We start from the raw sequence: 22,973 nt of genomic DNA on the forward strand, positions 1-22,973 counted from the left end.
CTTGAAACCTGAAATGTAATTTTATGGTTTACTTTAAAAAAAAAAAATAAGCAAACAAAGAGACATTTATTCAGTTTGAATTTTATATTAATACTCTCCCTCTGTAGGACAAGAATTTGAAAGTTAACCTTAAAATCGCCCTAAGAACACAGCAGGGATATGGTGAGTTGATTGCTCAATCAGCGCTAATCACAAACATTAGATTACAACGAAAATATAAAAGTTAGAAGAAACTATTCTGCACCTTGACGTATTAAGTTTGATATTCGATGACTTTGTATTTAATATCGCAATCAAAAAATTGGTAACGTGTTTGAATTTACACTTTCTCTTTGCGATTTATCATTTTCGTGAACTCTACTAGAAAATTGATTACATCATTAAAACCTAATACAGAGACTGGTTAATTTGTTAAAGATATTGACTGCTCCCCAATGTTACATTTTTGTAAGTAATGAGTACTCCCTGTACCGAATGTAGTAAACCGGATGTAGTTATTACACGTGGTCATTACACAGTGTAGTTAAACAAGTTACTGTTTGCCTTAAAGATGCTCCACCGCTGACAAATGGTATTTTTTCACTTTCAAAAACAGGAGCAGACGATTTCGTATCTTTCTTCAGTTACAAAAGTTACTTACTTTAAACCATTACCAACACTGAAAAGTTTGAGCTTCTTTTTTTACTTCAAGTTAAAAATATGAAAAATAATTAATTGCATCCCGAAAAAAATTCCGTGTCACTATATCCTATATGGAAGGAAGTACTGATTGCGCACGCACCAAAGGCGAAATAAATTATTTTTATATTATTTTTTGTGTTAATTAGACATATATATACATGGTCAAACACCAATTTTTGTTCAACTGATGAATATCATTTATGCTTTGTCGGCGGTGGAGCATCTTTAAACATGAGCTCTACAATTATATTTTTTTTTTCATTTTGTTGATCATAACTTACCTGATATATTTGCATTTGTTGTTGTAAGGAAAGCCAGCAACACTAACAGAACAACTGGAAAATCCATCTACAAGTACAGAAAATCATTTTTACTTTAGATTCCTCTGGGATCCATAATGAGTAAGCAGTTATATATGTGTATCGTTGGCTTGAAATTTGTACATAATTGACATCTATGACCTTTTATCACCGAAATAATCTTGCAACTACAAAAATACTACTTAATGAATCAATTCACTCTTATTCTAACGTTATTACGACGAAATAACAAAATACTAGTAAATTAAAAGTGATGTCATGAGTTCTTGATATTCTAATATACTACATAGCTGTTGTTTCTCTTAAGGATTAGAACAAGCAGGTTGATTCATGCATATCATGAATAAATTTATGATTTAGATTTATTGATTGTAAATATTAGATTCATATACAGGTATTTGCATTTCGTATTTGCATATTGAGTTGTAACATTATTACTTTGTGAACAAATCTCTGAATACTATGACGTCACGCTCACGAATACATGACATCATAATACCCGCTTAGATAACACCGTAAAATGTATTTTACAAATACAGAATTGATGACAATAAGGTATATGATTCGTTTAGAAAATCCTCAAGCATCTTGTTTTGAAGTTAAACAATGTTTCCATTGTTAAATGATTACCATAATCTAATTAGCGCATAAATGCCTCAATTATATCTTCAACAATTCAGTTAATTAATGATATTCTAGTTTTTTGTTAACGCGAGTAATACATTTTATGCTTACGCGTATTGATAATCTGACAGTTTACACAAATGTTTCATTAGTTTACATGGAAAATATCCAAGCAACCAGGTTTTCGATTTTGAAATGTAATATCCCGTTTTTGCACAACACCAATTAAAGTTACCTCCCTTTTGGGAAGGTATCAATGTTAGACATAGAAAAACATACCTCAAAATCAGTACATTGCAACAAAGGTAGATAACTTTTAAATGTGCAAAGACAATAAAACAGAAGCTTAAGCCAAGAAAAACACATGTATATATTTTTCCAAAGTAATCAGATTTTTTTATAACAAAATAATATATTTCAATTTCTTCGCTAATTCTTTCTCCTTACATATGCTACATTGTATATGGATTATATTTACTATGACGATTTACGTATATATTAGATATGCTCTGAATTTCCACTATTCTCATTGGCTAATTAATGATCACGTGGGATTCGATATGTAGCATATCACCTCGGAGTTACCAATTTTAGCAAAACCTCAGTCAATATACCTTTTGTGGCGTTACAACAAAGTCGAAGATACGCTTGTAGAGTGCTCTTCAGGGTTGCTCCATATGTCCTTTGTTATTTTTGTTAATCAGAGAATCGTTTTTTACATTTTCAAGGAAACTACGAATCTAATTTAGAAATTAATGACATTTTAATCGGTCCATATGTTATTATACCGCCCTGGTAAAATCTAAAATGATAAATTCAAACTACGTCTTTGGTTATCATTTATTCTTCTTGGCTTAAAAAAAACCCTAGTTGATCTATATTTTCAAATAAGCTTTGTGACGTTTGATCAAAATCTACAGAATTGTCGCGTGTTTACATGGGTTCCTCTTAGAAATTGATGATTATAAAATAAAAGCAATTATAATTTTAGAACTTTTTTGTGCTATCTTTGAAGTGCTAATTCATGTCCAACGCTAACTGTTGGATATTTCCATATTTCTATAACGGAACCATCGAATTGCGCTAATTAATATCCGCGCTATTTTTTTTTTTTTTTTTACCGTAAATAATTCACAGGTTTTTTTTTCGTATTGGTGCTAAAATTTGATTGTGCTAAATAGGTATGTTTACAATATATAAAAAAGTTGTGCTCAGCAAGCACAAATATTATTACAAATTTGTTTATGATTACTACAGTATTTAAAATGATATTATTGTTTTATTTCACCGGAATAACAAAACAAAAAAACAAAAACAAAAAACCAGCAAAAACCAAAATAAAAACAACACAAAAAAGCAAACAAAAACAAAAAACACAAAAAAGCAACAAAAACACAAAAAGGCAACAACAACAACAACAAAAAAAAAAAAAAAAAAAAAAAAACCAAAAAAAAAAACAAAAAAAAACCAAACAATTATATTTGACTCTAAAAGAATAAAGAAGCGCGACGGCAATGTAAAATTGCATACCAGTTATAATTACTTAAATAGGCAAAATAGTAAATACATGTAGACAATCCCTCTGTGATGGTAGCATCTTTAGTTGTATCATAAATGTACTGTATAACATTTAATCATAATTATTATCTATAAATTATCAATGCTTATATTTTTGTAAATAAAACACTTATATTAAAGGCCATCTACATTTTAAATGTTTTTTTTTTTGAAAATATTGATATCATAAAAATACATATCGATGGCCTAAAATGAGGTAGCAACGCCAAACATATGTACTATTTTCTGTGTAATATATGAAAACTGTGGAGAGTTATTTCACTGTTTCGCAGTCTGGAACAGTAATATTCAGCTACCCGCGGTATTTAAGACGTAAGACGACCCGCGTTATGAAAACTTACATTTTTTTTCTTCAGAAAATAATGATGAGTGTAGTATTAACGTTAAATTAATAACTTTTGCAATTTGATAAAATTATCGATCTTATTTTACATTTCTATTTCAAGAATTAAAAGTCGTTTCGGAAAGGTAGTGGGCCTTAAAAATACCGCTACTAGTACACTAGAATTTCAATAACCACGTGTCTTACCGTAAAGCCGGTAATATTCGCATGAATGATATTTTCGCAATAACTTGTTAGGCCACGAAATTTTGGTAATTTTTTTTTAAATTTCTCATTTTCGTCCGAAATCGCGAAGCTTTTGACTCACGAGAAGTACCAGCTGTACGGTATTCATCGTCATATATATATTATTCTTTAACCTTAATTAGTATATTGATATACGGTAAACACGGATATTTTTGCGAGTGCTGAATTTCGCGGTTTATAGGAATAAATACTTAGTTTCGGTGTTTCATTTCGCAATATATATATACATGTATATATTCACGAAAAAATTACGCGCTGTTATCATTTTTTGCGGTGAAAGTTGCGTAATTATCCAAAAAATTCTTGCGTAAATATCTGCATTTACAGTAATATGACTATCATTTTACTATTATATATAATATAGTATGTATAATATATTATTATAATCATATATTACCTTTGTCATATGCAGGCTGACGTGCCATCCACTGACAAGGTAGGTCGTAGACTTACGTTTATACGTACATGTAAGAACAGTACTACCGACCCACACTCGTTCCGTACCTACATTGATCTGGAATGAACTATCCACGTCATTTACTGCGGAATAAGTATATGGTATTAAAACAACACCGTATTTGGCTTGGAACGTTACATTTAAACTTAATATGAAAGGCAATACTTAAGTATCACTGAATATGTGTTGAGATTATAAACAAATATAATTCAAATCTGAAGTTTTTGCTTACGTCTGATTTATTAAAATACTTAATATTTTAACCGTACCTTTAGTTGGCGCTTTTTGTGCTGTCTTTGAAGTGCGAACTCATGATCATGGCGTGGTGAAAGTATAAATGGTATTTCCTGTATTGGACCTTTCAGTATTTCCACTGATTAATCATAATTTATAGTTTTTCGTATTGGCGAAAAATGACTATGTCGGCAGCATATGAATTATTTCAATTTTGAAAAACTGCTTTCCAGGTAATTTTATCTACATTTTTAATGCAGCCCTACTATGTGACCTTACCAAGCGAAGTTGGTGTTCATCAGTCTATGAAATGTCATCCGCTTATGTAATTATTACGACGTCATTATCATTATAACGTCATATTTGTCGTGCCAGCGGAAGATGACAGTTCATATGCATATATTTACATATGTCCCTATATAGTCAACGGGAGGGGAGTTGCGTTCAAATTAGCGTAAACGCAATGACGTATGAATACAAAAGCAGTGCAGGTTCGGACTACTTCTAGTTCACGCTTCGATAAGATTTTGCGTCATAAGTTGACGGATTTTAAAATAACAATAAAGAGTTTTTATTACATCCAATTAGATATGTATTTGACATCAAAACAAAACATGTGTTCAAGCATTGTAACGGTAATAAAATACAAAATGAATCGCTGGTCAGGGCTACAACCGGGGGCTTTCCTCAGGAATGTTCGGGGAATCCCATAGTTACGTCAGTTGTACATGTGTGTACGGTCACTTATCTCGCCTAAATATACAGAACATCTGATTGTCGGTGAACAATTCTGGGAGCGTCTAAGCGAATAATAGGTTAACAGATCATATACAGGTTTCCAGAAGAAAAAAAACAACCCATTACAGGTAGCCTATCCGAAACAGTATCATCAGCTTAAATGGGGGCGTCTTGGCATTCAAAATAGGCCTACACACACGCAAACACTTGTCTATCCTCCGTACAATAAAATAAAAGTCATGACTATGAAAAATTTAGTCTAAATCGCGTTCTTAGACCGATAAATACATGACAGCTCAACGGTCATACCATCAAAAGGCTATATCACAGTCACTTTCTTCGGTTGAAAATCAAATATGGCGGCTCGCTCCACTTCGGCCGCATCCCTACCCTGACAACGATACATACCGGTAGTCGTTCTGCCTTGGTTATCTCAATTTTTATTCGAAATGGACATTATTGATATATTATCAAACTGAAAAAAAAAAATATGTTAAAAATAATTGAAAAGTGTCATTGTTGTATTTCAAACCAAACTGCAGCTATGACATTCAACAATCGGAACTATATCTCGGTCATCCTGACTACCGTTGTTACCCAACTTAGCAACCATCACCGTTTTAAATTTTACGTAAAAGTATATTTATTTATGTAAATATATAGATTGAACAGTGTTTTGATTGCGTTAAAGGTGGTATGAACGCAATGGGATACAGACATATTCTATATGTAGCGCTAACGCGCTACATTGAATACATGTATGTCTGTATCCCATTGCGTTTATACCACCTTTAACGCAATCAAAACACTGTTCAATCTCTATATGTCTGTAACGTCTTTGACGATAATGAATTCTTTATTCGTTATAGATGCAAAATATTTTTGGATTTCTCCATAAAATTGTTATCATATGTAAATACATATATAAGCATTGAGCGTCTTTCATTTGGCATTCATAACCAATATATAACAAGAAGCGCTATCACGCTTCATTGAGTTGGCCTCTGTCTACGCTCAGTTGGCATTTATATCAACTATGAATGCCAAATGAAAGACGTTCAATGCTTAATCACCCCATGTCTTTTATAGTCATTGTCAACTATATATTGCATACATTATCATATCATTGATAATATCTTCACATTTTAAAGATGCTATACCGCCAACGTATTGTAACATTTTATCTATTAAAAAGGAACAGATACATTAGTATATTTCTTCAGTAACAAAAAATACTTACTTTAGATTGTTACCATCATAATAAAGTATTTAGAATAATTCATTGCATTCGGATAAAGCAATTATGACACAATGCCTTACATGGAATATGATGACAACAAAAGCAGAACAAATAATTTCATATGTATTGTTGTGTTTATTACATAACTGGTATAAGATACGAATAAAGATAAATTATTGTCTAAATGATTGTATTTATGCTCTGTCGGCGGTGGAGCATATTTATATATTCTTTTATTATATAAAAAAACCCACTACGTTTCCAAAAGAAATAAAAATAAAAATTGATTAATAACTCGATGTAGTTATAACACCAAGCAAATATAAGACTATTTAACACAGAATGTTGATGTCGCAGTTTTGCCGTGTAGCGTAGTGATAGTCTACTGCTGAACAGTATTTAAGGCGAGTTCAAACCCTATATGGGACGTTCGCCAGGTACTGGCCGTTGGTCGGTGATTTATATTCGGGTACTCCAGCTTTCTACTCACCAACTACTCTGGTACGTCCTTACGTAACCCTGGCTAGTAATAGGACGCTATACTAAAAAACGGGTATCATACAGTAAATGATGAGAACATAATATTACACACATTTGAATGTTTTTTAATGTTATATATATTTATTTATAACTCGGCACTTGTTTTATCAAAGTTGATATAAATGTGAATATGGTATTTTTATGATTAGGTCTTGTAATTTTACACACCACTAAGATGACACAAACAAATTAAAAAAATACTTTGAGCGTGCTGGCTCATCCGTTGGATATACATAAACCTTACTTCATATAACATTCATTAAAGATGCTCCACCACCGACAGTGTATAAATGATATTCATCACTTGAACAATAATTGGTGTTTAATCGTGTAATATATATGCCTAATTAACACAAAAAATAATACAAAATAATTTGTTTCGCCTGTGGTGCATGCGCAATCAGTACTTCAGTCAATATAGAATAAAGTGTTACGATTTTTTTCGGGATGCAATTAATTATTTTTCATATTTTTATACTGAGGTAAAATTAGAAGCTCAAACTTTTCAATGGTGGTAATAGTGTAAAGTAAGTAACTTTTGTAATTGAAGAAATATACTAAATCGTCTGCTCCTGTTTTTGATAGTGAAAAAATACCATTTGTCGGCGGTGGAGCATCTTTACATATAGTGAACCCTCAATAATCCGGACATTTTCGTCTCCAGTCAAAACCGTCCGTACTGTGAGGTTTACGGACTATCGGCGTCCTAATCATTCGGAAGATCGAGGGGTCACTGTACAAATTGAACGTACTAGACAGTAATATATTCGGAAGAGTATAACTAATTAAATAATAAAGATCTTTTTACGCTAGTAGCTTTCATGTATTTTGTATAAGTTCTCAATGCTTACACCAGAAATTGTATTAATTCATACCCACTTGTGTTTTGAATGATAGTTTTTTTATGATTTTTAGCAGATATCACAGTAATAACTGATTTTAAAACAAAATCACATTCATCTAAGCACTATTTAAAATTGCAAATTTCTTTGAAGTGCTCATTTAAATCGGTCATATTGAATAACATGGTAAACCAAAGTCGTGGTCAAGACACGGGTATAACACATGCGTGTGACATTTAACCTAACAGGAGCTACGTGTAATAGATCCATTTGGTATTTGGTCTGTATTGTGTAGTTTCTTTATTATTTGTTAGCCCTCCACAGTCCCAGAAGTAGGTGGATTTTAACCCCAACACACACAAACATACTAGACATCAAGTATTGTATACAGTTATGCCGAATAAACAGTGTGTAGACTTAGCTAACAGTTATTTGTATAAAGGTTACTGAAAATTAAATATTTTTGGTTATAGAGTATCGATACTAAGTACGACCAGTTAATTGCCTATATTTCTTTTGAATTAGTATAGCTGTTGAATGAGGGTTTAAAATGTCACGCTCTTTCATGGACACTTCAGTTGGATTATTTTTCACTTTTAAGTGTAATAATATGTCCGTTTAAAATTTTCGATTTAACTTTTAAATTTCGTATTTGGGAAATTGGAGCATGACCTTTGACACACATTTAAAAGAGACCACGGTTCGGATAGAAATTGAATATCAAATCACAAAACTCTCAAAAACAATAAAAAGAAATTGTATAGTCATTTAAAATTTTAAAAAATGAGATAGTGAATTTCATTAAAATGAGAAAATGTGTAGTTATCAGTAATGTGTTGAATTATATAATGTTGGAAACGATGCCAAATTGTAAGATATGTAGTTATTATAATAAAACACTGTTTTAACAAATGAAAGCTGACTATGCTTGAATTAAAAGAAATGTTATTTAAAATTATGTGGTTGAAACTCAAATGTTTTCACTGCATTGTTAGTTTTGTAAGATTTAATCTCAGGATAGTTACTGGTAAACTAGTTTTGTTAAGAATTGGTAAAGCAAACAGCAACCTATGGACATTTTGTACAACTTATCGGACCGTAAACAATTGCAGGAAACATTTTATTTTGGAAATATGAAAATGTACCAAAGGACTAAGGGCATTAAGGGTCATTTTTGGTCCAAGCTTGGATTTTCTTTATTGTCGCACCATGGTAGCCTGACAATATGGCGTTTATGAAAATTGCATTATCATATAATTCTAAAGTTGCGTTCCCTGGTAATGGGCCTAGCAACGAGTTTATTGTCTGCAAACATGATGGTATACATACTTATATTGATATTGATAATTTAATACTAAATGCTTGATGTATTACAAGCATTGCCTGTTGAAGTAAAAATAAAACGAATGACGGAAACAGACCTGATTTTTCCGGGATTTGGGAGTCGTCATCCTGATAAATCGTGGTCACGCAGGGTTTGCATCTATCGAGATTTTAGTGTTGAACAAACATTCATGGTATATTTATTCTGAAAAAACCGAATGACTGCTATAGTCTGTCGGAATTCCCAGCAAGTTATCAGTATTTTAATAATTTCCAATGAAATTTCATAATAAATACACTGCGGCAATGAATACATTTAGTTTCATAAGCAATGCACGCCATCTTGCAGGACATATAGTCGTATAGAAAGAACGCTTGAATAAGCATCGTCTTTTTGAAGTAATATTAAAATGAATATTACGGAAACAGATTTTAATCTGTCCGGATTCGGACGTCATATTCCTGATTCCGTTCAGATTTCAATGTAGAACAAGCATTCGAGGTAAAGGTATTCTGAATAAAGATTTTCTGGAAATTAATCGGGAATTTGAATGAAATCTGGTTTGTGGTTGAGGATTCTAATCAACGGGACATGGAGCATACTAAAATGCGGAACGACAGTGTATACTAAAAGCGGAATGAAAACGGAACAAAGAAAATCACAGAAACATATGAGATTAAGCTCAACATTTTCTTTGCCTTTTCTCTGAGCTTATCAATCTCTGCATAAAACACCTTTTTATATTGTTGGTCACAAAAGTATTGTTAAAACTGTTTGTCTGTACTAGACCTGGCTACCTTGCACTAACACAAGTTCACAAATTATAAAATGGCTTTCAACAGAACAATTAAAATTGCAAAACAATATCATCATATCATTGTTTAATTTCCATATTCTTTTCAATCAAAGGGTTAAGCTTCCGCGTAGCCCACTTAGTTTTTGGGAAGCTAAGACTTGTTACATCTATATCCATTAGCCGGGTGAAATTTTCAGCGATCCCGATTTCGAAGTCAAAGATGTACTCGGTTCTTTCCGTTATAAACAGCCAATGTCGACAATACAGTTTCTTGCTGTGTTTGGAGATATTTTAACTTCGATATACATTGCCAACATTTCAAATAAAATGTTGTAATTTTGAACACTTTCTAATTTCAAGTATAAGAACGTTTGTTGAAAGTCAAAAACCCTAAGAAATCTATGTAAATCTAATGATTTAGTACCTTTAACATTTTCATTTCAATAAATCTAATGGTAATTTTCATAACGCGGGTCGTTTTATGTTTCCCGCCGTTGTCCTAATTAACGCGCGTTGGTTGATTATCACTGAGCCAGGCGGCAAAACAGCGAAATGAATCTTCACTGTCACAACGGGGTCAGATGTTAAACTCGTTCAAAAACTACTCGTAAACTTGTAAATAACTATGAGGCCTTAAGAACTGTTTGTGATGCTGGGTTGAAGGGCTAGCAAGTTCATTCAAATTAATGACCTTTATATTCAGTCGAAGCTAGTGGAGCAAATAAACTGAAATCTTTAAACGACTTTTACCAAGAACTAAGAAGCCTAAAATTAGATACAGGACCTGTAGCAGGATGGGATGAAGGGGTACATACGTCGCGCACAATGTTCGGCCACTTTTATGTAACGTCATTGAATGTAAAAGACGTGACTATTTTATAACGTGACGAGCGCAATTGACGTCATTTCCGACATTCGGCAAACCTGCAAGACAAAGAAAAAACGAAATTTTTCGAATACTTTTTTGAATTTTCAGTAGAGATTTCGCACACGTATATTTGAGAAAAAACGTATTTTTCTATTCTGAATAGAAAACATAATTCCTAATGTAAAGTCATTTTTCAACGTCGTGAACTTGCGTGACAGAACAGTCAATCTAAAAATTTCATTTTGTGTCATTTCTGCAAGACACAGTTTTTGTTCGATAAAAAGGTAGAACGACGTCGCAGTCTATATTTTCTGACATATTATTAAAATAGAAGAAAAATGTATTTTTATATTAACAATCCATGTCTCTATGTCATGAATTAGTACCGTTTTGAACTGTGTGTATTTGTGGTTTTTCACTTTTTTATCTTTTCTCTTCGGATCTGTCGATCGGCAAGTCTACAAACAAAGTCCACCATTTTGAAGTATGACTTCACAATTAATTATAACGAAATGACGTCATGATAGTGAATTTTCGGGGAATCTCTGTGTCAAATTTCACCGCCATGTGGTGTTCAGTATGACCACAGTGACACTTTGACTGAAACCGCATACAGATGCGTGTTACATCTGTCGCGCCAAAAAACGTCATTTTCTCAACAGAAACGCATCAATAGAAGAAAAACATTGCAGACATTTTGATAAAAATCCTCCCGTAATTGAATAAATATATCCTTTCCGTTTTTCAATTTAAAAAAATAGTATTGCGCTTATATTATTTTACTGTTCATCGCTTTTTCCAATGATATTCCGGCGTGACGTAAAAGCGACCGAATATTGTGCGCGACGTCTAACAGTATGTGGAAATGAAATTGTTTGACCTTCAGGTAATGTCACAAAGGTCAAATAAGCGGAAAAAGCACTGCTTCCCGGTCAGTCATGTTGATGAACATGTATAGCAGAAACTAATAACTGCAAAGTAATCTTCGCGTAGCGGATTCTCACTAAAGTTTGCAAACTTTTTTTTTCATAACCCGATGAAATAATAAAAAAGTGACTTCAACGCTTCTACTTAATTTCCCAATCTACTGCAATATACAAAATGAAATACGTTGACACGTACGATTCCATTGATTGATTTTTTCCAAATCAATACGCAACGTCAATGTTTTCTATTGTGATGTCACGATAACGTCGGGTTACTACGCCATTCTCGGATTTTTTTTGTTTTTTTTATAGTGGAATGAAAAAAAATGAATAGGCCATTCATAAAGCCTGAGACAAAGAAAAGTTTATTTTATGGAAATGAAGTATTGTGAAATCATTATATTCCGTGCATATTTGATAAAATAGGGACATGTCAAATTTTGATAAGGGGATGTAATGAGATACATTTAAGTATTAACAAGTTAAACGGAAACATACACGGATGAAGATCAACCGATATGATGTTGTACAATGTTCAAAAGCGGAAATTGTGAGTTAGTCCAATCAAGTATAACATACGGTGTTGTCGTGTATAAGCGATCAGTTGTGACAAATTCCTAGTACTGAATTGTTATATGAATTACCAGAAAAGAGTTTCTTGTAGTTAATGAAAACATTGGATATCACGACAGAAAGTAAACATGATGTGTGTACACGGAGTCCTCCTGATATTTATCCTGATATTTATCCTCACCAATATCTCGTGCTCACAGCATATTGTTCGTGAAAAGAAAAAGGAACAGTTAATGACCGCAATACTGACTAACGAAGTCTTAGAAGAAACTTTGCCGTTAATTCGGCGTTACCTCGAGAACGAGGCTCAATCCAGCAGACGACAGTTTGACGAGATCAAGGAAACCTGCAGCTCTGTTCAGACTGAGTTGCAGACTACCAGAAGGATTGTTCAGGAGTTGCAGGACTTGATGGAAGGTAATATGATCGTTTGTCAGTAAACCTCGGTAATGCCCGGGATCGCCCGGGCATTGCTGAATGGTTCATTTCTGTCCGTTTTCTCTGTTCTGTTTTCTTTACAGAAATCATCAAGCCTTTATTTAGAGAAATTTGTGTTATACTGTCAAATCTGTCTATGAAGACCACCAAAGGGTCAGAAACAAAATGATCTTTATTTAAGTAATAAACTAATACCAGATTTTACATACATGTACAGTTGATATGAAGCCCATCCGGACGAAAGATAAATAGAATGGCGCCCGTTAGGGCCTTATTGATACTTAAGTTTCTGAGGAATGGGCTTTATATCAACTGTATGTCCAATCTGATAAAAGTTTATTACTTTTATATCCATTATGATCATTAAGATTCAAAACAATACACTGTACATGCATACTTTATACCTTTCGAATTTTCCGCTTGCGCTAGTGTTGTTGTTGTCACCAAGTTCAATAAACGGAACAGCTTCTGAATATAGTTCCAGCCAAAACGGTTTAAAACAAACGAACAATTGAAACTATGCGATGATATTTTTTTTTCAAAACATGCTATTTTTGTCAATGTATACATCGTCAGTGACGCGACGGAAACGCTAACTATTCAAACACTTGACCAGAAAGGAGTTCATAGCCTGATCTAACGGGACACTGAAAGTAGAATGGAAATATATAGGGATTGGAATTCGCTTTGATGTTAGCCATGCTTGTATGGAGTAATTTCACTAAGAATATATTCTATGGGGCGTAATATTGAATATATTCTTAGAAGAATTGCTGCATATAACCAAGGTTGACAGAAAAGTAAAATCCAATTCCTATATTTCCACTCATACGACTTTATTTATATTTATATTTTTGCAATAAAATCGTCATTTGAAAGTGACATAATTATTCAATAAAAATCGGTCATAAGTAGTAGGAACTTAATATCCAATTGAACAGTCAAGGATAAATGACTCTTCACATATGGTAGAATTATTCATCCTCGACTACAAAAAGTTCAATATATTAGTCCGTTTTTAATACAATTGTTAATTAAAAAAAGAAATGTTTGTATTATATAATATATATCAATTGTTTACATTTTTCCAAATTCTGTGAAAAACAACACTATACGTGTGATGTGCGTCTAAATGTAAACAAAGTCATGTGTTTCGAAAAAAAAACAAAAGTAAAAAAAAAATAGTAGCATTAATTTTTAAATATATACATTGTTCTCCTTCTACATTGGATTTATATAATGCTGTAGAGGATATTCAAGAGAGGAAATATAACTGGTATTCATCAAGAAAAAGGAATATTTTATTTACTGCATTCATTTCTTCGCTTTTTCAGAAGACCATCACTCCTAGTTCCGCCAATGGTTATTCCGTCATTGTATTGTACAGAGTTAGTTGCCCTTGCGATTATTACATCGCATTTTACAAAAAAATCTGACGTCATTTTCAGGATATTTTCACTGTCAATGCTGCATTTCGATTGTTCAAAAGCGAGTGAAAAAAAAATTATATAATGAATAATCGATATTTTCACTGGAGTTAAGCTAGTATATCGCTTTTATGTTCACCGTAAAACCTTATATTTCACTGCGAAAAATGTAATAAATGTGTTTCATTAAATAATTTCAAACTTTGTAAAGAGATTAAATAAAGTTTGACATGTTCATATTTAAGCAACTGAATATAGAATATTTGTACATGTACTTGGGTTTAAAGTCAATTGCCAGTCAATATTAAAATTAATGATCCTATTTGCAGATCCGCCTAGCTGTGAGTCTGGCTGGGTATATCATTACTTATACTGTTACAAGTTTATACAAACATATGTAAACTATCAACAAGGTCAAGTAAGTATTGCAGTCATGCATGACATTTAATGATCATAACAATATTCCAACAGTAAAACTAATGACGTTTGTAACCAACACGCTTACAACAAATTAATTGATATGTATATGACATACTTGGTCTCGAGATATCTAACTATAGTATGTAGGTCTAGGGGAAAGTATTTCATTCCAAATATTTTATTTAGTTTTATATTTGGGTTTATTAGTTTATAATTCAATTTTGCTTGTTACGAGTAATTTCATTGGCTTAAAAATTTACTTTATCAGCCCATAAAGGAAAAAATGGCGTCGCCGTTTGTAACGTTGCTTCTGATTGGCTGAGATGACGGCGTAATGATTTCATAGACAAAAGAGTCCCAAAATGAATTTTGAATTTTGAAGAGATTATCTTTAGTAAATTGAATTATAAGGATTAATTTGAATAGATTTTTTATGTTATGGAGATATAACACAAAAATCTGAGTGTACTCTCATCATATACCGCTTCGCGGTTTATTTAGAGTACACTCAGATTTTTGTGTTATATCTCCATAACATAAAAAATCTATTCAAGTTAATCCTTAAGTACCTGATTCCCGATATTTTACATTTTTTTCATTAGTGTGTACCTGATTCTAGATACGTTTGTCCTATTGTTGTTTTTATTATTAGTTTGAAGAACGAGAATTAAATCTGGACATCAGAAACGGTCTTATTCGATTCCTCTCACAGCCAAATATGACAAATAACATATCATGTAGCTATTTTCATTCTTTATGTAAACAACAAATTGCACTTGTAACGAAGTAAGTCTGTTGGTCCCCAGAGGTTTTATAACACTGTTTTATGTAAAATAATATTCCAGGGGCACTAACTCCTGTAATTATAGTCCGATAGCATGTGTCGGTCCATCCTTGTATATGACAGAGTTACTTCCCTTGTGGGTAGGTATCCATTTTTGTCGTCATTATTTTGTGAGCAAAATTAACGTCGTTTTCGCTGAATTTTATGACGTTATTCTCGAAAATATATGGCGTTAAAATCAATACCTACCTGGAAGGGCAGATAACTTTTTAATATGAAAATAAAGAAAAAGGAAGAATTCAGAGTCGTCCTGAAATGCTTCAGACTAGACCAAAGTATGAAATAGTGCCAGAAACACCTTACGAAGTACCAATCATCAAAAATATTAAAATCATCTTGAACTTTTTATGATAGAAGGATTATGGTAGCATTTGAAGATCGACTCCTGTTCAATATTCTAAGTATAACAATATTTTGCAAACCAAAGATATTGATTTTGTTTATTTGATAGTAAGGACTATATACGATTGAAGGGCGTGGCTAATATCTCATGTGACAGTAGGGCTGGGTTTATGCATCGTGTGCATGTATATGTCATAGGAAGGACGTATGTATCATGTACTATCTATAACAAAGGGGTGGAGCTACGTATCATGTACTATATATGACTTTTCCTCTTAGGCCCGATGTCAAAGCATGAATGCGTACGTTGCAGATGTCACAAGCGAACAAGAACATGGATTCATCAAGGCGGAGCTTCTTAAACTCAAACCAGGTATGTACATGCACTGTACGTAGTTCAAAACGAGGATTTTTTTTTATTTTTTGTCGCTTGTACGCAGTATAAAAGATGGCACACACCAGACAGTCTTCGGTAAATAACTTTATCCAAACGCACATGGTTCAATCGGATCCCTTCGGAGAAATTTCCGGTAATCTTCGGAGATGTGATATATTTCCGAAGATTCACGGAAATTACTCCGAGATGTTGCGATTTGCACATGGTTGATATACAACACGGGCGAGATTTCCGCCAAGGGCGATAACTCTACTTGTATTAAGGTCATACGCCGCCATTATTATACACTTATGCTACGAACACTACAATTATATTTTATGTGATACAATATGGTGGCGCTAAGACAGCTTTCAAAATGCTCCAAACAGCCATAATGGAATATTTTGCATGTAAAACTTGCAATTGTTAATATGTTATATTAATCATAATTAGCGAATAGCTGACCACGGTAAGACAAAGGTAATTCAGCTGTATTAAATGTAAAGAGAGCGAGATAAAAATGACCATTATTTTCCGTGTGCGATTTACTTACGCGATCAAAACAAAGTCGCGTTATTTGATCGTCGCGATTAAGTAATTCCCAAACTTTCATTGAAAGGTAATTTTATAAAATTCTCATTCCGAGAACATTAATCTCGGAGAACTTGTTTTGATACAGAAATCGTAAAACTTACATGTAATAGCCGAGAAAATTCGTTTAAGGGAAAGTTCTCGCGTTTATATAATGTTGTCTATTATAGGAAACTTTGCAAAGTAAATAGAATACTGATCATCTCTTCCTTGGATTTCCTCACAGTTAGAACTTTCATTTTGTTGGATGAAATTTGAATTCCTTGTACTAATATCTATATTGACCTAAATATGAATTCGTTGTGCGAGAATTAAACTCAATATTGACTTAAATGTGAATTCATTGTACGGGAAGTTACCTAAATATTGACCTAAATTTGAAATCATTGTAGTAGAAGTAACCTCTTTATTGACTTTACTTTGAATATAGTGTACAATATGTATCATCTTAATTGACATACATTTGAATTCATTCATGGTATAACGAGTACTGTATACATTCAATTCATAACAACTGTCTGACAATGGTCAGTTTATTCAATTTAAGTGAAACCGAATTGGGATATTTACTTTCTCGGAGGACAAAGAAATCGTACAATCAATGAGTGGATATGGAAAAGGACAGGGAAGAAGTTTGGATTTACTAAATGGGATATGTCCAAAGGTGAACCTAATGATAGTAACAAGACTGAAGATTGTCTACAGACGCAGAGACACCGTGATTTCTTATGGAACGATGTCCCTTGTAGTTTCAAAGCCAATGTTATTTGTAAGAAAAGGTAAAGTTGATCTGTAAACAGTAGACATAATGCATGCAAAACCAAACGCTACTTCGACTATTTGTAGTTATAAGACTGAGTATCGTCAATGTATACAATAGTTGGTATGTTGAATATCGCGCGGGATCACACGTATGAGATGTTATTGTATAGCATAGATTAACTTTGGTTTGTTCAGTTTTACGTCCTTTTAACAACCAGGGTCATGTAAGGACGTGTTGAGCTTGATGGTGGAGGAAACCGGAGTACCCGGGGAAAAAACCGCAGACCAGCGGTCAGTACGTGATAACTACCGCACATAATATTCGAACTCGCGACACAGGGTGGAGGGCTTGTGTTTATATGTCGGGACCCCTATCAGTTACGATTCTAGTTTAAATTTATAATATACTGTGCATAGTGATATTGTTCCCTTTTAGCTTTGCGATAAAGGTTATCAGGCCTTTCTCCACTAATAAACCAGGTACGCTCTTAAATGCTGACTGTTAATAGGACGTAAAACTAATAAAACCAAATATCTCCTCGTCTTATATGTAGCGCCGTAGTGTAATGCTGTGATGCATTGGACAATGTTTAGATAAGATCGCATCGCCTTGTGTAAGCATGTACAGCCGTGACAAGTGTTTAACAGGAAACAGGAACCAGCCTAACAATAACACTTCACTTCATGACTGGTATTTGTATAGTAACACTTAACAACAGTGCTAATCGGTACATATCACTGTGAAAGCTGTGTGATTGAATTATTGATGGAGCTAGACTTCCTTGTTCCTGTTATACTTGAGCCTAGGACACGAATTCGATGTGGGTTACAGTTGAAGGTTTTATAGGGCAGCAGGACTGTCTCCAACTCTGTCTGGTTGTTACTATCGACAGGAGCACGTACCACCTCTCCTGTACCGGCTCATTCCCTATGCTAGCCCGTTTGTTAGTAACTAACTTTGTGCAATTCATAGAAGTTATCTTTGCTGCTGTATCAAAATATATAAGCGAGAAGAATTGACTCTTTGCTCCGTCCGACTACAGTATACAAGTCCAAGTGGAGGCTTTTCCGTCTTATCGTATTATAGAGTTATCTACCTTGCGGGTAGTTTTTTATTGTGGCGTCATTGTTTGCACGCGTACGCGATTTCTTTAGACCGGTTGCCTTCCCAAAGTTCAATACTCTCCGCCAGACTGTGCTGCGCTCACCAAGGACCAGTGGTGGATAACCATGATGATTTTCTGATTGGTCAATCTACATATCCTGTTTCACAAGCATCACTTATTTTAGACGTTTAGATATTGTATCTGGACGATAAATAATGAAGTAATTAACAAAGAAATTTGGTTTTAAGATTTGATATTATTTTAACAGAGCTTAGTGTGCTAAAGGGATTGACGTTAGGTAATGACGTTATTTTCTCATAACGGAAGTTGCCGTCTCGACAATGACAGATGATCCACAGAAATGATCTGCATTCTGGAGTAGTGAATTCGTACTAATAATGGCCTCTCGCTTCCGATCCTCAGTGAAGAGTACGCAAGGGAGGTTACTGAGGCGGGAACTAGTCTAGTCATTTTCTCTGAAAAGTATGACGTTACGCTGGTAAACGCATAGCGTCACAATCATTACCTACTCGCAAGGGCAGACAATTCTGTAATATGCAAATACAGTATAACGAGACTGAAAGGTGTCCTTGGAAAGAAAACAGGGTTTTTTTGTTGTTCGAGGGCAAACACATTGAAAACGAGAGATGGTAGTGTAACAGGTTGTATTGGTAAACAGTGATACGGCCGCCTTCGATTACAGTTCCGTGATTGACGATATCGATATATCCCTTCAGCTCAGTCAGTTGGGTTGAGCGGGCCAGTGAGTCTGATGTTGCAGGGTCAATCCCAATTGTCGACACACAACACATGCAGGCAGTTTTCGAAGGGGATGTGTTACAGAGTGCAGTTTGTGATGGGGCTAGTGCTAACTGCAATATTGTAGCTCAAAACGACTTTTAGACAGATAAAAGTGTCGTCTTTAGAGCTACAATTGGTGCCTATTACTACTAATGAAGCATATAAATGTTTGTTCAAACCATTATTAAAACGTCTGTATGCATTTCATCTTACTTTTATATCACTTACCTACTAGTCTATAAAACTGAACCGTATGAAATATCAAATCCACAGAGAGACATTATTTTTTCACATATAAGTATGATCGTCTTTTCGAAGGAAAAAAATACGGCTAGTCTACAAATTATAAATTTGACGTCTTATGAGTGATAAGGTCGAAATTAAGAATGTTTGTTATATTGTTTGGAAAAAAATAATTTATAAATGCATGTATATGCTTAAAATAATTGGAAACCTACAAGAGTGATTTTCTGAGGCAGTGCTCCACTACGACATATAGGGACCATTTCGTACCCCGCCGAAAGGTATAGTAGGCATATCTTGACGGTAAATATAATTTAGCATGTTTGTGCCAGAAAAGACTATGTATAATTCATCATATGCATAAATTGCGAGGATTTTAAAGTTAGGTTTGGCCTATATTTATATAATGAAAATTGAGTCAGACAATATGTAGGTGTTCAGGATATATCATCCGGAGAAATATATAGTTTGTTCATACTGTATTCATAGAAACATTTGTTTTTAATGATTTGTTTTTATCTCTGTAAGGTTTTAATACATATATTGTTTAATGTTTTTGTCTATTTATAGTGTCTTCAATCCATAAATGGACACAGTAGCAAGGCCATTCTGTGGAAGTCATTCATTTACTCTTCAGTCACGTGCTGGATGTTCAACGTGTTTTACCCTCAGAAGCCTGTCAATGGACTATGATCCTTCACGTCGTCTGACTATGATCCTTCACGTCATGTGACTATGATCCTTCATGTCATGTGACATTGATTCAGCCTGTCATGTGACTATGATCCATCTTGTTATGTGACAATGGTCCAGCCTGCCATGTGACTATGATCCATCATGTCATGCGACAATGATCCAGCCTGCCATGTGACTATGATCCAGCCTGCCATGTGACTATCATCCATCATGTCATGTGTCTATGATTTATCCTGTCATATGACAATAATCCAGTCTGCTATGTGACCATAATTCATCACTTTCATAATTGCAGAATGATATTGATACAATATAAATTTATGATAACTAGTGTTTATTGAAATATCACTCCGTTCATTTTAACTACAATTTAGTATCATGCATCATTTTCACGTGTATAATTTGTAATTGTCCTAGGTCCACTGTAGAAAAGAAAAAGTCGAAATCCGTGTATGTCGCGGTTGATACCATTAAATGTATTATATCTCACTAATACATATTTTTCATGCTGATCCGACTTGCGTCATTTCATAATTTATGCCACTAAGAACGTACCGGATGTAACGGTCGTATATTGCCCTCAAATATGACACAAGAGGATCCATATTGAAACCAAGAGGATACTGTCATAACAACTGGTTTCTACGACGATACTTTCCCTCGAAAAGCGTCAGTTCATCGATGCCGTGTGTCATCCGTCTCGAAGGAGAAAAGGGTACATTAAATTTCTTAAATTTGGGGCCTATTTTTAGCAATATTCTAGCCGTAATGATTGATTCTGGATAGGGTAAAGCTTATTTAAAGATGCTCCACCGCTGACAAATGGTATTTTTCCACTATCTAAAACAGGAGCAGATGATTTAGTAATTTTCTTCAGTTACAAAAGTTACTTACACTACACCATTTCCACCATTGAAAAGTTTGAGCTTCTAATTTTAATTCAAATTAAAAGTATGAAAAATAATTAATTGCATCCCGAAAAAAATCCGTGGCACTATATCCTATATGGAATGAAGTACTGATTGCACATGCACCAAAAGCAAAATAAATTATTTTATATTATTTTTGTGTTAATTAGACATATACATACATAATTTAACACCAATTATTGCTCAAATGATGAATATCATTTATGCTCTGTCAGAGGTGGAGTATCTTTAAGATTTAATTGTATTAACAACAATGAATGCCAAGCTGTGATAGGTATACACTTTTATCCCACAAATATGTGTTTATTGATAATATACTATTATGGTAATATGTGTAAGTGTAGGTGTATAGGTATTATTAATGTAAGTTTTAACATTCAAAGTATAGTTTGCATATGTAAGATACTATAAATATATTTGAAAATAATAAATGAAAAAAAGAATGTATATTTTCAATATACTTTAAACCCTACGGAACACGTTCACGGGAATATTGATCATGGCGCCGTCCATCTAAGTATAGTTTCCGACCTATAAGTCTAAAACCATTCGCCTTGGATCCATGAAATTGTCTGCACGACTTATACGTTTTGTTATTGTGATAATTCCATTTTCAACACCATTTTAGTTACCACGGAAACTTACGTAAAACACCATATCATAGTTTGCTTTAGGTCCCTGTCTGCAACAACAGGCTCTAGATAAAGCCGCCGGGTGATTACCACGCTTTTTGCACCTTGGTTTTTTTCATGACTAGATAGAATGACTTATTATCAGTGCATGTGGCTAAATTGTAAAAAAAATGTATTTATTGATTTCAAATTCAACAGACCATTAGAGCCACATATAAAATGGTTAATACATATACAATATCAAATTGAACAGACCATTAGGTCCACATATAGAATGATTAATACATTTACAATATGAAATTCACCAGACCATCAGGTAGACTTATAAAATGGCTAATACATATACAATATGAAATTCAACAAACCATTAGGTCCACATATAAAATGGCTAATACATATAAAATATCAAATTCAACAGACCATTATATCCACATATAAAATGGCTAATACATATACAATATGAAATTCAACAGACCATCAGGTAGACTTATAAAATGGCTAATACATATACAATATCAAATTCAACAGACCATTAGATCCACATATAAAATGGCTAATACATATACAATATGAAATTCAACATGAATAGAAAATATCACTGACTAGTAGATATTACATTAAATAGTAACTTTTGATTACACTTCTTAGATCTTATTCACATGGGCTTTAAATAATACTAGAGACAAAACAATATTTCACAGTCAGGTACATAATTCAGGCAGCGTTAGATTGCGTCAGGATTTAAGAACTGTGTTTTCTCACAGAATGGAAATAAAACTGATTTGAACATCTAGAACGTAGATTTCAATTCGGGACTATAAGGATTAAGATATATTCGTTTAATAAAGTAAGAACAATAGAAGATGCTATTTACACCTACAGTTATACTTAGATGTGCCACGAACGAGAGAAAATTTAAATCCTACTTTTTGTCTTGCGCAAAATAATGACAACCACGAGGTTTGATGAATTAAGACCGTATGTACTCTTTTTTCAATATTGCCAAACATCAGTTTTAGCTCTTACTTGAACTTAT

The 22,973-nt window shown here is 33.4% G+C and overlaps 1 protein-coding gene across 1 annotated transcript; it reads left to right on the forward strand.

Moving 5' to 3' along the window:
- The first annotated feature begins 12,329 nt into the window (after positions 1 to 12,329).
- LOC138306660 (perlucin-like protein) lies at positions 12,330 to 20,890 on the forward strand. The gene is made up of 5 exons (XM_069247100.1): positions 12,330 to 12,747; positions 14,525 to 14,613; positions 16,081 to 16,174; positions 17,316 to 17,547; positions 20,251 to 20,890. The coding sequence occupies exons 1-5, from the start codon at positions 12,459 to 12,461 to the stop codon at positions 20,264 to 20,266; spliced, it is 720 nt and encodes a 239-aa protein (XP_069103201.1). The 5' UTR covers positions 12,330 to 12,458; the 3' UTR covers positions 20,267 to 20,890.
- The last annotated feature ends 2,083 nt before the right edge of the window (positions 20,891 to 22,973 follow it).

This window comes from Argopecten irradians, chromosome 13, assembly GCF_041381155.1.
Source record: "Argopecten irradians isolate NY chromosome 13, Ai_NY, whole genome shotgun sequence".
Taxonomy (NCBI): Eukaryota; Metazoa; Mollusca; class Bivalvia; order Pectinida; family Pectinidae; genus Argopecten; species Argopecten irradians.